Below are 16,911 nucleotides of genomic sequence, written 5' to 3' on the forward strand. Positions count from 1 at the left end.
GAAACTGTAGATCAGCTTCAATAAAATAAAAGATTTCTGTATTTAAATATCTCCCTAGGTCACGTGAATACTCTGTACTGTCTGATTTTCAAAACCAAAGTGAAAATGATGAAGTCAGTCCATCCAGGCCAGTTAACCTCTAGGCCATCTCTAGGATAGTTCTGTATTAATTATAAAAAATCTCTAGCCTGGCTAGAGAGGTTGCTGAATCAGTTCCCATGCACCCCCAACTCCACACCCCAGTATATTGCCAAGGCAACTCTGTTTGAGGAAAACAGAGGTGTTTTAAAACAGGAGAAAAATTCTGGACTTCAGAGGCTCACCAGTAAAATAGCATCTGTTGGAAGGGCCTGCAGAGAATAGAGAAAAGGAGAATGTTCCGATCCTGGCCTAGCACCCCAAGTTCAAAGCTGCACAGCTAGATCTTCACCTCTGGCTCCTATGAATAGTATATGTTTCTGAAGGCTTTACAATTCTACCCTGAGAAATCACCTTCCAGAGTTCAGCTTACATGCATACCTCCAAGAACCATTTCAGCTTCTCCACAAGTCAAGGGAGAGAAATCTGTTCTTATTCTTTGTGTAAAAGAACTGTCTACAAATACCATGAATCTTTCTTCCTGTGCTCTGTCATCCAAGTGAGGCCGGCTCCCTGAGCACAGGTCAGAAGTGCCAGAGAGTTTACAAAAGCAGTAAAGGTACGGTTGTTGCAGAATTTATTGTTAACAGGAACTATTGGCAGTAGGTCCTGCCCAGTCTGAAAGGACCTACACATGCTATTAAGTTGCTTTGCAAATCATTTCCTGGAGGCTCAGAAAGGGAGCATCTTCTTCCAGGCTTTTGAACAAATGGAGCAAGGTTCCAAAAGATGCTCAAATGATATTCCCAGAGTTTCTTCCCCTACTATCAGTGCTTCCCTTTTCCATTTGTTATTTTCATTGCTTTTGAAGTCACAATGCATCAATACATCAAGTACCATCACTAAAAATCCACATATGCGCAGACCACACATGTTCATTCACACATATTCAATCAACCACATCTTAGGTCAGTTATTTGTTGGGAATAACAATATTGGACAGGCTCCTGATTCCTTGAGAACCATCCACAAGAAAATTTACCGTCTATCTATCTATCTGTCTATCTATCTATCTATCTACCTGGACTCTGGCAGAATAGGGGGATTTGAATGAAAGTTGGTATATGTTAGATGCATTCTGCAGGAAATAGGGACCAGAATGTACAAGCCATGTCCTGAGATGGGGAGGAGGCACATCTGATTGAGTGCTCAAATTACTATGTCCAATGACTTGGATTTTAGCACCCCCTCCCCAGATATGTGTGTGTGGGGGGGGACTCTTAAAAGAACAGTGAAGCAGGTCTGCAGGTGTCTATCTTCCTTTCTCCTCTATGTCCTTGCAACTCTCAATTTCTCTTTGCTTATCAAATAAAATAGAAGGTAAAAAGGGGGAAAACTGGCTTCCAAGAAAGAAAAGCCATGTCCTCAGAATGGTTGTGTCTCCCTGACAGTTGTGTTCAGAGAAACTCTGCCTTCGTAAGAAGAGTCCCATAAGAGATACCCTCTGGGGAGTCAGGCTGTAGAGCAGAGGGTTAAGCGCAGGTGGCGCAAAGCACAAGGACCGGCATAAGGATCCCAGTTTGAGCCCCGGCTCCCCACCTGCAGGGGAGTCGCTTCACAGGCGGTGAAGCAGGTCTGCAGGTGTCTTTCTCTCCTCCTCTCTGTCTTCCCCTCCTCTCCCCATTTCTCTCTGTCCTATCCAACGACAACAACAATAATAACTACAACAATAAAACAACAAGGGCAACAAAGGGAATAAATAAATAAAATAAATATTAAAAAAAAAGAGATACCCTCTGATTTTTACATTTTACAGCAAGACATTGAAGTTGTTTGACAAAGTAAACCTCGTACCAAACATTAAAGGGGAGATTGGAACTACTCCAGAGCAAATGCCAACTACTTCGTTCTATTTTGTATTATATGCCAAGAGCAGGAAGAAAAATAATGGGGAAAATTGTTTGCTTAGCACCCAAGTTCTTGATTTAACTGATCAGAAAAAAAAATAAGACTGGGGTTTGAGACTTCAGAAAACGTCAAAAGGGAGACTGCAGCTCAGGACTCAGGACTGTCTCTGAACTTCCAGGACTATATACTTTCTGCTGAACCTGAATGTATAATAAAATGACTGTATGCCCTGCAAACAAAATGAATTCTGATAGTTCACTGGAAAAAGTGGATCATTACAGTAGGAAACTTTTCAATTCCATGAAATACAGTTAAGAGGAGGGTGTTAAGGAGAAAAGTATGTAGATTAATTTACAAATTATGTTTAGAATCTTCTGAAAATTTGCTCTGAATGCTTTGGGGAGAGAAGCTAATTATACTTTTTTAAAGAAAACTTGCTATTGGATAGACTTGCATTAATTAATCACTTACTTTTCTGCTTCATTTTATGGGCTTTATTAATCTCTGAGTCTGTGTCCCATTTTGGGGCACACTGGTGGGGAAGCACTTATGACTAGAAACACTATTAGGAAAAATATTATGTTAGGATATTGCATGGAGTTTCACTGCTAATGCCTTTATTTATTTATTTTCTTCCAGTTAAAAAGGCTATTGAATTGAAGTCAAGAGGTGTCAAGATGCTACCCAGCAAGGACAGCAGTCACAAAAACTCTGTTTGTAAGTATTTCTGTCTCTATGAGGATCCATTAAGTCAATTAGAGGGAAGCTCTAAGGACAAGGGAGCTTCTAAAGTAATTCAAGGAACTGTTTGTCTCATTTTATCTCTGTCATTTTCTGCACCCCTGCCTCAAAGAAAATTTTCTGGGAGAAAAGATATTCACTGACTTCACATAGTTGAGGAACAATGTTCTCTTGTTGTACCTTTTGAATGTCTCCCACATCTATCTTCCTTCTTTTTCCTTATGGGTTGCCATCTGAGGTTCAATATTCCATACTGTTCTTGAACCCATGTTCTGTTTTTCTGTGCATGAACCACAATTTCTTTCTTCATTCCAGCAAACTCTCATACAAATCAGTTAATGTTGAAGGCATAGAAGTCTAATCTCATCAACTGCCTATTAGGTTATTCTTGATTGTCATGGCTTGAGGACTATAACGCCTTTCAGGGCATTGTCTGCTTGCTCCAAAGAAAACATGAAAATGTTATTACCAAATGCTAAGGTTTGATGCTCACAGCTAAGAATTTCAATTAATTCACAAAGTAAGGGTTCGTATGAAGAAAAACATCTTATTTTCAGGTGCTGGCAACTCATGTCTTAAGAACACAACAAATGCTTTTCCCTCAAGACAATGTTATTACCTCACAACCACAGGTCTGTGATTTATATGGGAAAAGGAAAAAGTACAGTGGTCAGTGAGATAAGTAAAGGGGTCCAGTCCCATGGCTTTCAGCTGGTTTCAGTGATCAGATGAATCACTAGGCACAATTACCAAGTCAGAGTAGTCTGTTCTTTACAGACTTTTGAGACCCATAGCTAAGTACCCTCTGCTATGACAGACACCTAGTGGAAAACAGTGTTTCATTCTTTGTTCCATTCTGCCCATCCATGATTGGAAATGTAGGCTTTTCAGTCTCCAACAGGTAGGCTGCTTAAACTCTGAACAATTTCGTTGTAAATGTTGACATTCCAATTTCTGCTTGATTACTAGAGTCAGTTTTCAAATCTACCTAGTCTCAGAAGAAACAGAAACCAATTGAAGGGAGAAATAAGATAGAGGAATGCAGAAGAAAAGGAAGAGGCTTTTTGAAAAAGAAGCTTTACTATTTTGTTACTGTTGTTTTTTAGTTCAGGATGTTGAGCAGAGTGAGAATCAAAAGCATTTGTAATAATTAGAAACTGATTATTTTTAATGACTAAGAACCTTGCAGAAATGATACACAGTTAAATAGAACCTCATATCTGGGGAGCCTTTGCATCCGATCTATTTCAGGCCTGCTAGATTGATTAGACATCACGAACAGTGTTAGTTTTAGCATTCACAAAGAAGCTCTTTGTAAGGAGAATGACTCTTTACTTGAGCAGGATTGACAAATACCTAACTACTCATTCTTTATTAAAATGTGCTTTACCCCTTTCTTCCAACAGTATTAAACTATTTTTTGACCAGAAATAGGAATTAATCATTACAGAAAATGAGGAATAGAAGTCAAAGTGAACCTTGTAAAAATCATCAATGTAATAAATTTAGATATGCTACTGACACAGAAGGTGTGATGGGGAAAACAAAATTAAGTGTTCCATACAGAAAAGAACATGGGTTTTGAAGTTAGAGACAAGGATTCAATAACTATGAACATTTTCATCTTATATTCAAGTCAAGTTTTATCATTTGTACAATAATAAATCACGTTTATTATGTAGATAAACTGAGTTATTGGTAAACTTCTTATTCTTGGTTTCTCTGGGATTCCTCAACTTTTTCATTGAGGTCAAATCCAGCATACAATGTCCACAATGAGCCTGCAAAAATTAAGAACTTTTGATGGATAAGTAGAAAGAAAAAAAGGCAGATTGGGAGATGAGGTAGAGAAAGAACTCACAGGGTAGTGCCTTGCCATACACACAGTCCAGGTTTGATCTATGGCTCCATATGGGAAGTGATCTACCATTGAGGGAAGCTCCTGTGATGGGATGTCTCTTTCTCTCTCCCTATCTGGATAAAGAAAGTGACTGAGAGCAGTGAAATTGCAGATGCACAAGAATAATTCTCTGCAATAAATAAATATAAGGAATATGATGAATTGAAAGCATGGACTGCATGCTTTCATGGACTGCAAAAAAAAGGGAAAGACAGAAGAAAAAAGAAAAGGAAAGGAAAAGAAAGGAAAGAAGAGAAAAGAAAAGGAAAGGGAAGAAAAGAAAAGAAAAGAAAAGTGGCCCAATGTCTCTGAAAGTTCGTGAGAACTACAGTGGTTATGATAGGGGGTAGGAAGTGAAGGGTGGCAGTATCGCAGAACTTTGGTGGTGGATGTGATATGGTATTATACCTTCTAATATCTCTTTTTAATTTTTTATCATCTTTATTTATTGGATGGAGACAGTCAGAAATTGAGAGGAAGGGGGGTAGAGAGGGAAAGAGCGAGACACCAGCGGCAGTTTCACCACTTATGAAGCTTTTCCCTTCTAAGTGGGGACCTGGGGCTCAAATCTGGGTCCTTGTGCATTTTAACGTGCACTCAACCAGGTGCAATACCACCTGTCCCTATACCTTGTAAAAGCCCCAGTGATAACCCTGGAGGTAATAAGTATGTAAATAAATACATTTTAAAACCCTGCTTAGCCTGGGGTCTCATGACATGTTATATTGCCCTCTGTTAACACCCAGGCATTTTGTTTGGAATTCACAGTTTCTCATATGTCTTTTGGACTTTCTTTTCCCAGAGTCAGAAACATGGCATTCACTCTAAAGTAGTGCTTTGGGAGGCACTCAACCCTAATCACTTAGAAACCCTGCTGAGTTTGCTATAGATCTAAGGGCTTCTGCTGGGTGAGAGCTGGATTTTGCCAGCCTGGATGCCAATTGGTTGGACAGAGGTGCTTTGCCTGCCTGCAAACTCATCTCCAAGGTCCCAGTACAAAGGCTACAGCTCTTCTTCCAGGGAGCTGGCTAGATTGCCCTTTCACTCTGCATTTCAGAACTGCTATATCTCTAGTTGCTCCCAGCAAGATAGGTGAAAATTGCTCTCGTGCCACTATTCCCAAGATAGTGCACTCTTCCTGGGACATATATACCCTTTCTGCTGCAAATGACCCTTGTAAGTGATCTTGCTGCCAATTCATCTCTTGAGGTGAATCTGTTACTTTGAGAATCTAATGTAAGATCACAGAATATTCAAGCTTTAGGTGAACTACAAGGTGAAACTCTACCAAAACATGTCTCTAATTAAAACCAAAACAATAGAAATGACAGGATTCTTTCTATAGTGAGTCTGAGCTAATTTCTTTTGAATTAAGACCTTAAAACCATGGTCCAAGCATCAAGGTGAATTCTTAGTAAATGCATAAAAGAAACAGGCCACTCAAAAGTGTATTGATAGCAGCCTCCAGGAGCCACTATACAACATACCTATTACTCACATGATTGTGGATGTAACAAGAGCAGATATAGATTTGATGTAACTTGTAGATTTCAGAGGAGTATCAGATACACAGTGGATGGTACAGAGATTAAAATCAAACTCCTGCCTATCTCATCTTAAAGAGGAATTATGTCTCTCTTTCTGAATGCATTCACAGTCCTATGCCAACCTCTTTACACCATATTCCCTCACCTGTTCAGCTTGTACTTTCCCCCTCTAACTTCCTCCACTGCACATATGATTCAGATGAGCTCCCTGTAAATAAATCCGGTTCTCCTTCACATCCACATGGCCCACCCTGCTTCCCCATTCATCCTGACAGTCCAGCCATGAACACTTAGTATTTACATACTAAATAAATGAAGACAAGAAAAACAGAGATTTCTTTTTATGCTGGAACCAAAACCTTACACATTCTCCCTTTTACTTTCCTCAGTGGAATTTGATTTATCAATCTCTCTTTGCCTCTATCCACCCCCCCTCTCTCATTCACTTTCAAATTCTCCTCCTGAGGTTCTTCTGTTTCCATTAGAATCTAGTATAAGTCATAGAAGATCTAGGCTTTTGATGAACCACAAAGTGAAATGCTACCTTAACATATTTTTTTAATTGGAGGTATTAATGGTTTACAGTAAATACGGTTGTTGGTACATGTGTAAAATTTCTTAGTTTTCTGCAAAACAGTCTTACTCTCAGCCTAAGTCCTCCTCCACATCAGGTTTCAGGATCCAAACCCCCCCCCCCCCACACACACACACACAGCCCAGAGTCCTTTACTTTGGTGCAATACACAATACCCATGTCAACGGAAGTATTCTTGTGTCTTCAGTATTTTGGAATAGCTTTAAATGTATAGGTATTAACTCTTCCTTGAAGGTTTTGTAGAATTCATTTATAAAACCATCTGGTTATGAACTTTTATTGTTGAGAAGGTTCTTGATAACTGTTTCAATTTCTTTGGCTGTGATTGGCCTGTTCACATTTTCTAGTTCCTCTTGGTTCAATTTTGGAAGGAACATTTCCATTTCTTCCAGGTCCTCTAACTTGTTAGATAAAGTTGTTCTTAACACATTTTCAATTTAATTTTTAATCAAAACCTCTCTAAGAGAGGGAGAGGGAGAGAGGCGGGGAGAGAGAGAGAGAAGAAGGAAAAGAGAGAATATTGCTCTGAAATAATAAAATCAGTCTCTTTGCCTAGCCTGATTATTTATTTCAATTTACCCTAAGTAATAGATTGAGTATTTAGTCTGCATTAAGTTCATTCCAAAGGTCAAGGATAATTGAAGCCTGCAGATTCATTCTAACTCTTCTCTATAGTGAGGGCAAGTTCCAATACTAACATTTGGAATGTAAAGATTCATATATTTTTGGCAGTCTCATTAATAATTGTTACAAATAGTAAGTTTTATAATTCTGCCTAGTGCTCTGTTTTTATTTATTCTGAAGTATTCCAGTAGAAAGGAGGTGTGGAATGCATGCAAATCTCCTGTTCATTAGTGAGCAGTGCTAAGTTTTTCTTAATTCTGAGGTTGAACCATCTTAGTGTCAAGGAATTATTGAACTGTTGCTATCTTTTAAAAGATGATAAATATAGCTATAGTTTATTATTATCCTTCTTATAAAATAGTAGCTATTTAAGTGTGACAATCAATATGTTGGGTAATCTGTGAATGCCTTCTAACTCCAAAGTAAAACAAGATGATAAACAGAATCCCCAGATGTTGCTTTCTAGCTGGAGAATGTTTTCCCCATGTAAAGTTAGAGACAAATGCCTTTACAAATTCATTATTGATTTGTTGCAATTCACTCAGATGAATTGAGAGCACATGCTGTGTGTTGAGTATTTTGCACTCATGACATTTTATAGCCAAGCAGGAGAGGGCATTTGGTTCAGCATCATTATTTAATAAAAAGCCGAATAAAGAATTGTGCAAAAGTGGAATGTGTTGCCTTATAAACCCTTGGGAGAAAATAACAACAGAACATTATGAAGTAAATGACCTTAGAATCCCTTTACTTCCAACTATAAACTGTTCATTTCATTTCCTTGTGCTTCTAAGGGCAATCAGTTTTTTTTTTCTACCTTGAAAAATACCTGAAGCAAAACAGAATGATATTCATTCCAGGTTGACAGATAGACAGTTCTGGTAATAAAAAAACAATTGATTGAATGTTGTCTTTTCTTTTTTAAGTATTTATTTATTTATTTATTTATTGTATCTATTCCCTTTTGTTGCCCTTGTTGTTTTATTGTTGTACGTTATTATTGTTGTTGTCATTGTTAGATAGGACAGAGAGAAATGGAGAGAGGAGGGGAAGACAGAGTGGGGAGAGAAAGATAGGCACCTGCAGACCTGCTTCAGTGCCTGTGAAGTGACTCCCCTGCAGGTGGGGAGCCAGGGGCTCAAACCAGGAACCTTATGCAGTTCCTTGCGCTTGGCGCCACCTGCGCTTAACCCACTGCACTACCACCTGACTCTTAAATTGTTTTTTCTAATGACACTAAGTCATTTCATTTTTTTTTTCTGGCTTTTCTTTTTTCTCAAATGTAAGTATTTGGAAGGAAATATTCTAAAATTTTTCTAGCTTTTTCAAAATGATATTGCAAGATGACATCTTAACTACTTTATAGTTAAAATGTAATAATAAGTTTTAGAGCTATTTCTAGCATAGTATAGCTGGTTAGTACATTATCTAGAATATATATTATTACAATTGTTTTTTTTTTTTTTTACCATCTGCCTGGGTCATTCTTCATTTTTTCCCTACCACTATAATTGCTATTATCCACAGTATTCAAATGGAATATATTCCTGTGTTGTATTCTTTTTGCATCTATTTCAGTATACTAAAAGGGAAAATGGGCTGATCTGATTTTTTTGCACAGTTTATTTCCCTTATGTTAGCCTCTATGTTTAGAATAATCACCCAATATGGATTCAGTCCAGGAGAGAAGATTGCCCTATCCAATCCTCTCTTTATAAACAGGGATTTGTTGAAGCTAAGAGAAAAGAAAAAGGAAACCATGAATGTTGATTGAAAGGAATAACATGCACAGACAAAGCATCCTAGTGATTTTTCTTATTTGGAAAACAGCTCCTGAATCATTCTATCTACAGCATGAAAGAAAGCCTGAAAACCAAGGGACAAAACATTTCTTCAGGTTTCTGTAAGAAAACGAAGGAGACTGTTAGTGAAATTGTCTCGTTATCTCTATTAATTCTTTGCTTCACCAGGTCAGGAAGATCTCTGTAAGACTAATTTTACCTCATTACATTGTTGAGCAGGCCTCTTTGTTCCTGAATGGATGAGAGAACAAGTTAGTTTGTAGAATGAGTGAAGCTCTGCTGCTCATCAAAGTGCTTCATCATTCACAGCTGCAAAGTGGGAGGTAAAATGGGGCAAAGGAGAGAAGACTGGTGAGCAGCTCAACTGACTCACTTTCCATGACTTCCAAGATAAGGTCATTTAAGGAGCAGAAGTCACTCCACATCCCTTAGTCCTATTATTTCTAGATGCTAATTTTCTCAACCTCAAGAACTCTGTTCTAGTAGTTGCCAAATGGCATTTGCTCAATCTGAGATTTCCCAGGTAACTATTAACCCATAACTAAAATGTTTTATTTTTCCATCTACAAAAAAGTCAGCATTTTGTTTTGTGATAATAATGTTATTGTTTCTAGGCTTACTATTAAATTTCTGGAAATGCTGCAGCATTTTCCAGTTTGGGTTTTGATCGGCATCATTGCTGTATGATTAGAGCATGATATATTTGAATGGTAGTAGACAATAGTGTTTCATAATATGACTACAACTACAGAAAAAAAACTTGCCTGTTCTTCTCTGGACTAGGTTTCTGGGACTAAGAAAGAGCTCTAGATCTTGCTTGGAAGCAGATTTTGACAGTCAGAAAAATAATACACTCATTAACCTCTAACAGTTGTATAAAGGCTTAATAAAACAAGAGAGATAATTGCCCCCAATCTACTTCGTTCCATCATAAAATGTAATAATATGGAAATTTGCAATTGTTAAAGATCCTTGTTTTCTTAACAAAGATCCAGGACTCTATAGCATTAGAGACTAGATAGTGTAAATTGCTTCATAAATCAGTTAAGTAAATTATGCTTGCAGTCTCTAAATAGGTTTTTGTCACTGCAGGAGCTAAAATATCTTTTAAAAAGCTATGGAAAACCTTGCTGTGAAGGGAGCTGCTGTTTGGTTACACTGGGAAATATAGCATCACTGGTAACTAGAAGAGGATCTAGGTGTTTCATCGATTATTTAACACATTACCTACATGTATAATTTTTTAAATAATCAGGAACGTGATAATATATTCTATGTAGTATATAAATAAATCTAGACATTTGTTTATAAAACAGCTAGATTAGTTTACCAATAGTCAAATTCTATTCCTAGTAGAAAGTAAAATGCAATTATTTATTTATTTATTTACTTATTTATTATTATTATTTTTACCAAGCACTGATCAGCTTTGGCTTATAGTGTTGTGGGAGATAACCTGAGACTTCAGAGCCTCAGGTGTGAAAGTCTCTTTGCATAACCATTTTGATATCTACCCCTGCCCATGTAAAAAGTTTCTCAATTGGCATTAGCATATTATTACAATGCATAACTGAATAACAGAAAGAAATGCGTCACTTTATGAAAGACCAGAGGATGCATTCTTTTATTACAAAAAACAAATGGGAAAGAGGATACAGAAAGTTCAGGGAAAAAAATGTCAGCATCCCCATCATTTATGTATTTTAGAAGCTCATCATATCACATGTGTTTTTATAAAATGTAATAAAATAACTGAATCACCCTCTATAATTGGATGCAAGAAGTTCCGGCACACTGGAGAACTGTGAGAAAATTGGTGTTTGGCTATCAACATAGAGAAAATAATTCTAGTAGCAACCAGGAGAGTGAACCTCTATTTTGTGTAATTAAATTATCTCATATGATCAATTGTTTGTTAGTAAGTAACATCAATCAGAAACTCTAAAGATTAAACTAGTTAATCAAAGTAGCTTCCTTGTGAGTTAAACTAAAGCCTTCCATTCTGTTACACAGGGAGCTAAATTAATTAGCTTCAATATAGACAGATAGGAAAAAGTAAAAATCAAGAAGTATGCAGAACACAGAGAGGTATTTCAGGAAAAAAAAAAAAAAGCATGTTTCCTGAGTAGCATCTTCTTGCTTAAAATAAATTTTAAAGGCTTAAGCATAAAACTGAAATTATTTTCAGATTAAATCCTTCTGTTGCCTTTTATGGAATTACAGTATCATAAAATTGCAGTTGGCTTGCATTTTTTAGGGAGAAGCCAGTTTGCCTCTCTGAGTGAGACATTTATGGCCTAATGAAGTGACTTTGACCTAATGGTAACTGTTCTGATAACTACACTGACCTAAGGAGAGTAGACCTTAGGGCTGTTGTGGGTTATTTGAGAAAAGATAAAGAGAGAAGTGCAACATGTTTATTAAGATTAAAAGAGCAGGTTATTCAGAAAAAAATTAAAAACCTCATGATTGCAACTCTATCATGCAAGCAGACTCAGGGAGTCTGGAAAACCGACCCTAATCAGTGACTTCTGGAGACTCACATATATGCCTTTGCCCTGCAGAATCTCCAAATCATCTCAACATCTACTTTATCCTTTGTTTGACACAGAGTTATCACTGGGATTTAATGTGTGTACTCTGTACTACGAACCTACCATTCCTGGAAGACATTAGTTCCCCCTCTTTTTTTCCTGATAGAGACAGAGACATAGAGGAAGAGACAGAACAAGAGAGAGAGAGAGAGAGGGGGGTACCTGATGCACTGCATGTGAAACTTCCCCTTGTAGGTGAGGAATTGGAGAGAGGGGGTCCTCATCTATGGTAATGTATAAACTCTACCAGGTGTACCTACCAATACTCTGCTTTATTAGAACTCTTGGTGCTCCCAGACCTGGATGAACAAGTTTGTTCACTCACTAACCAGATGAAAGATACGGACCTGCTTCCAGCTTAGGATATTATGAATAAAAATGCTATAAGCATTGTGCAATACATGATTTTTTGTATGAACTGGGTTATCATTTCTCTTGATATATCCACAGGTGTAGTTGACATATCAAATTGCAAATATATGTTCAGTTTTATTTGAAACTATAGTTTCCAGACTTGCTATGTTATATACCTTCAAATAGTGCCTGTGTGACACTGTTTTTCAGCATAATCACCAATAAATCATTATCATTTTTTTTTAAAAATTACCTATTCTGATAGGTAGGCAGTGATATCTCATATGGTCTAGATTTGCATTTCCTTCACGGCTAACGATACAAAACAACATTGCCTATGCTTGTCTGCCATCTGTTTATTGCCTCCAATGAAATCCAAGTTCATCTGGTTTGTTTACATTCTGAGTTTTTTTCCAGTTGAGTTGTGAGGCTCTTGAAATATAGACACTAGTCCTAAGCCAAACATGTGGTTTGAAAATATTTTCTTTCAGTCCATAACTTTTTTTTGGCCACCAGGGTTATCACTGAGGCTCAGTGCCTGTATTATCAAGCCACTGCTCCTGGCAGCCTTTCCCACCCCCCTTTTTTCTCTTTGTTTCATTTATTTTTTATATATATGATAAGACAGAAAGAAGCTGAAAGAGGAGAGGGTGTCAGAGAAGGAGAAAGAAAGGCAAATGCCTGCATATCTGTTTCACTTGTCATGAAGCTTCCCCACCTGCAAGTGTGGAGCGAGAACTTGAATACAGACAGGTCCTTGCTCATGGTAATATGTGCGCAACCTGGTGTGCCACTGCCCAGAGCCCTCCAATCTGTAACTTATCTTTTCATCTTCAAAGAGAATTTTGTGGAATCAGTCTTTCCTTATGAAGCATTGTCTTACAGAACACAGATGTTAGTTTCTTGTAAAATCAGAATGACCTGGTAACATTGGCACCACCATCTTATAAGCATGGGAGAGATGAAGTAGCATCGTCACTGTTCAAAGGGTATATGCCTTTATCAGAACCCATGATCTACTTACACAACAAATTCTGAAATTTCCTTTGCCTTTGAGTAGAAGGTACGGATTCTGGTACATTATTCTTATTCGTAATCCCACAACTAACTGTTTTCATAGAAATTCAAATTACGGCATAAGGATCCCGGTTCGAACCCCGGCTCTCCACCTGCAGGGGAGTGGCTTCACAGGCGGTGAAGCAGGTCTGCAGGTGTCTATCTTTCTCTCCTCCTCTCTGTCTTCCCCTCCTCTCTCCATTTCTCTCTGTCCTATCCAACAACGACAACAACAATAATAACTACAACAATAAAACAACAAGGGCAACAAAAGGGAATAAATAAATAAAATAAATATTTAAAAAAAAGAAATTCAAATTAATCTTAAAATATGATAATTTAACTTATGAAAATGGGGAGTCGGGTGGTAGTGCAGTGGGTTAAGCGCAGGTGGCACCATGCGCAAGGACCGGCATAAGGATCCCTGTTCGAGCCCCCGTCTCCCTACCTGCAGGGGGAGTCGTTTCACAGGTGGTGAAGCAGGTCTGTAGGTGTCTGTCTTTCTCTTCCCCTCTGTCTTCCCCTCCTCTCTCCATTTCTCTCTGTCCTATCCAACAAGAATGACATCAGCAACAATAATAACTACAACAATAAAACAACAAGGGCAACAAAAGGGAATAAAAATATGAATATGGTGCTTACTCCAGATTTTAAAGAATTAAATATATTTTACAAATTATTTTTCTTTTTTTCAGAGTTCTTAACCTTTTAGTTTTTGTTTGGCTATATATATTTTAGGTTGAAAATAGGCAATTTCACTTCTTTTTGTGTTGTTTTGCCTGAAAAATGAAATAGCTTTCAAAGAAGTTATCTGAAATCTATAAGGATGTCTTCATTTCCAAAAGTGTTTACCATTTTTAACCTAATCTATTTAAATTAATTACTGTGTTAATTAGATTACATGAGGTAATCTAATTACAGTAAATGATTAGATTTGTTTGGTGTAGCATTTACTTGGCTATATCCCTTGAGTTCAATGCACTTACATTATTTTTATAAAGAAGAAACAGATAGAAAGAAGCACTAAGTGATAGTTTTCTCAGAAAAGAAAAATAAGTTATGTTTTAAGAAATTTATGAGATGTAAGCTCTAAGTTAAGATTTACACGTTGGACTAGAAAAGTGCTTGGAGATGGAAAACACCCCATTTATAAGCTCCCTACATTGCACTATTATTTAGATATTTGCAAGAAAGACAATTTGCTGGCTTAAATCACATGTTTCATAGATTGAAACTGACAGCTTGAAAGGCATATAAAATAGCATAAACTGCAACATCCAAATAAGAAACTCTCATTACACATCTATTAAAATCATAGCTTTAAGTAACCATGCGAGTTTGGTAACATGTAAGAACTTTCCCATACCACTCACAAAAAATGCTTATAGTGTTTTTTTTTAAATGTGACTGTGTAGATGTACACATAATAAATATTCCACAAGTAACATTAGGCTTATGGAAATTGGAAACCATGATCTTATATACTTATCTGTACTTTCTTGCTATACTTACGAAAGAGAAGAAGTGGAAAACAGCAAATACCTGAAGTGAGCATATACATAAAGAACATAGTGGTGATTTCTGTGAAATGAATAAGGGATTCCATTATAAATCAGGAACTATACATTGATTGATCAAAACTGACATGAAGCGTATGTATGGTGTATACTCAGAACAGAGATTAGCTATATTTTATCCATTCAACTAAACTGTCATTTTACTTACTTTCTAGTATAAATATACTAGATTCCACACAAGAACTGTAACATTTTGACTTCATTTTAGTTTTACGTCACATGCTATTTATACTACAATGACATGTTTAAACTTGCTTTCAGTGAATGAAAAAGTTCAAATTCTGATTTCATTCCCCTGAAACGACAAAAAAAAAAAAATGACAAACTAAAAATCTCTTCTCTGAATGTTCTTTAAAGTATGCAATTTTTTCTCTAGTACTATCATACTTCAAAATAACCATTTTCTTGTATCTTGTAGAAAAAAAAAAAGAAAGAAAAATTCCCTAATAGTGTTTTTTTCTGTGGATCTGGTATACATTCTAATTATATAAAGACAGAGTTGTTTCCCATCATTTTCATGTAAGTATTCACTCAATTAATTGGAATGTACTATACTAAAATAAGACAGTACCAGAAGTTATCCTTCACTGGACAGGACATGTGCCTTGCTATTTACACTACTTTCGCTGGAGTCTAGGCACCACAAGGGGGGAGACCCAGTGCTATGGTCTCTCTGTTCACATCTTTCTGTCTCTCTATTTGAATGAAAGAGTTGGCCCTAAGGAAGTGAAATTACACATACATAAAGCCCTACTTATGGCAAAAGAAACAAAAAGTTTTTCTTTGCTGCACAACATGAGAATTCCATTTTATTTTTTTCTACTTAGTATTTCTTGCTGAATATTAAATGTTTTAGGGAAAGGATATTAACTTTCAAATTCTCGGAATGATGTGTATATGTAAAGTGGTCTCTCAGAGTGGACACACCTGGAGCCTGATCTCATGCCCTACCTGGGGGGATGATGTGGCCTAACCTGAATCAATGAGGTAAAAAACTAGAGGTGTTGGCTGGAGAACCTTAGATGAGGGGTGAATTGGGCACCTGACCAATCAGAATGTAAGACTTTATATAAGGAGAAGCTGTTTAGAACGTTCCCCCCTCCCATAGTAACCAGCTAAAAGAGGAGCCTCCAGATGTAGTCATTATTCAGATAACTGATTCTGCGACTCACAATATGAGTCAGGGAGTTGAACTGAGGTTTCACCTAGAGAATGAAAAGCACTCACTACAACTTTGATGAGAATAACACCAGTTCTCTGTATCCCATCTCAGCAACAGGGTGAATCCTCTTACCAATCTTGGATCCAGATAACTTACAGATTGAAATGCTTCCTGACAATATTTAACTCATAGGCCCTCTTTATTCATTTGTATCTCTGCAACTGCCTCATACATTTCTAAAAGCAAGGATATTTATAAGATAAAAAGAGTACTGAATCTAAATATTCCAGTTTTCTAAAATAGTGAAATAATTCTGCTTTGCCATGTGCCAGGTTCAAATCCTAAGTTCACCACACTGGAAAAAGCTTCAGTGTTGTATTCTCTTTCACTTTCTTTCTTTATATATACATATATAATATGTAGGATTGTTTTAATAAACTACTATAGTTATTGATACACACACACATTAAAGTTACAATGATTGGCAAAAATAAGCACTTAGTGACTACTCATTGTTCCTGTTTTTTTTTTAAATGACAGAAGCCTCCAGGTGAAATACTAATCATAATTACATGTAAATATATTAAAATTTATATTTTCAACTTCTTTCAGGTAGGACACTTTTTGTTTTGAAACTTTATGTTTGAACTTCCTTGTATTAAAAGGAAATTATGAATTATAGCATACACAAGAAGTTCCTTTTGAATTTTTTTACTTTATTTATTTATTTATTTATTTATTTATTGGATAGATACAACCAGATATCAAGAGAGAAGGGGGTGATAGAGAGAGGAGACAGACAGAGAGACACCTGCGACACTGCTTCATCACTCACAAAGTTTTCCCCTTGTAGGTGGAGACCAGCAACTTGAAGCTGGGTCCTTGCTGCTTATAGCATGTGCACTCAACCAGGTGTTCCACCATCTGGCCCCGTTTTTTAAGTTCTTTATTGGGGGATTAATGGTTTACAGTC

General features: G+C 36.8%; 1 protein-coding gene across 1 annotated transcript in view; it reads left to right on the forward strand.

The window, feature by feature from the left end:
- CSMD1 (CUB and Sushi multiple domains 1) overlaps positions 1–16,911 on the forward strand; it is a 1,841,590-nt gene that overhangs the window by 1,322,304 nt on the left and 502,375 nt on the right. The window contains exon 7 of the mRNA XM_060184943.1: positions 2,626–2,703. Coding sequence (XP_060040926.1) covers positions 2,626–2,703 — 78 coding nt within the window. The remainder of the gene's footprint in view (positions 1–2,625; positions 2,704–16,911) is intronic.

This window comes from Erinaceus europaeus, chromosome 2 (assembly GCF_950295315.1).
Source record: "Erinaceus europaeus chromosome 2, mEriEur2.1, whole genome shotgun sequence".
Classification (NCBI taxonomy): domain Eukaryota; kingdom Metazoa; phylum Chordata; class Mammalia; order Eulipotyphla; family Erinaceidae; genus Erinaceus; species Erinaceus europaeus.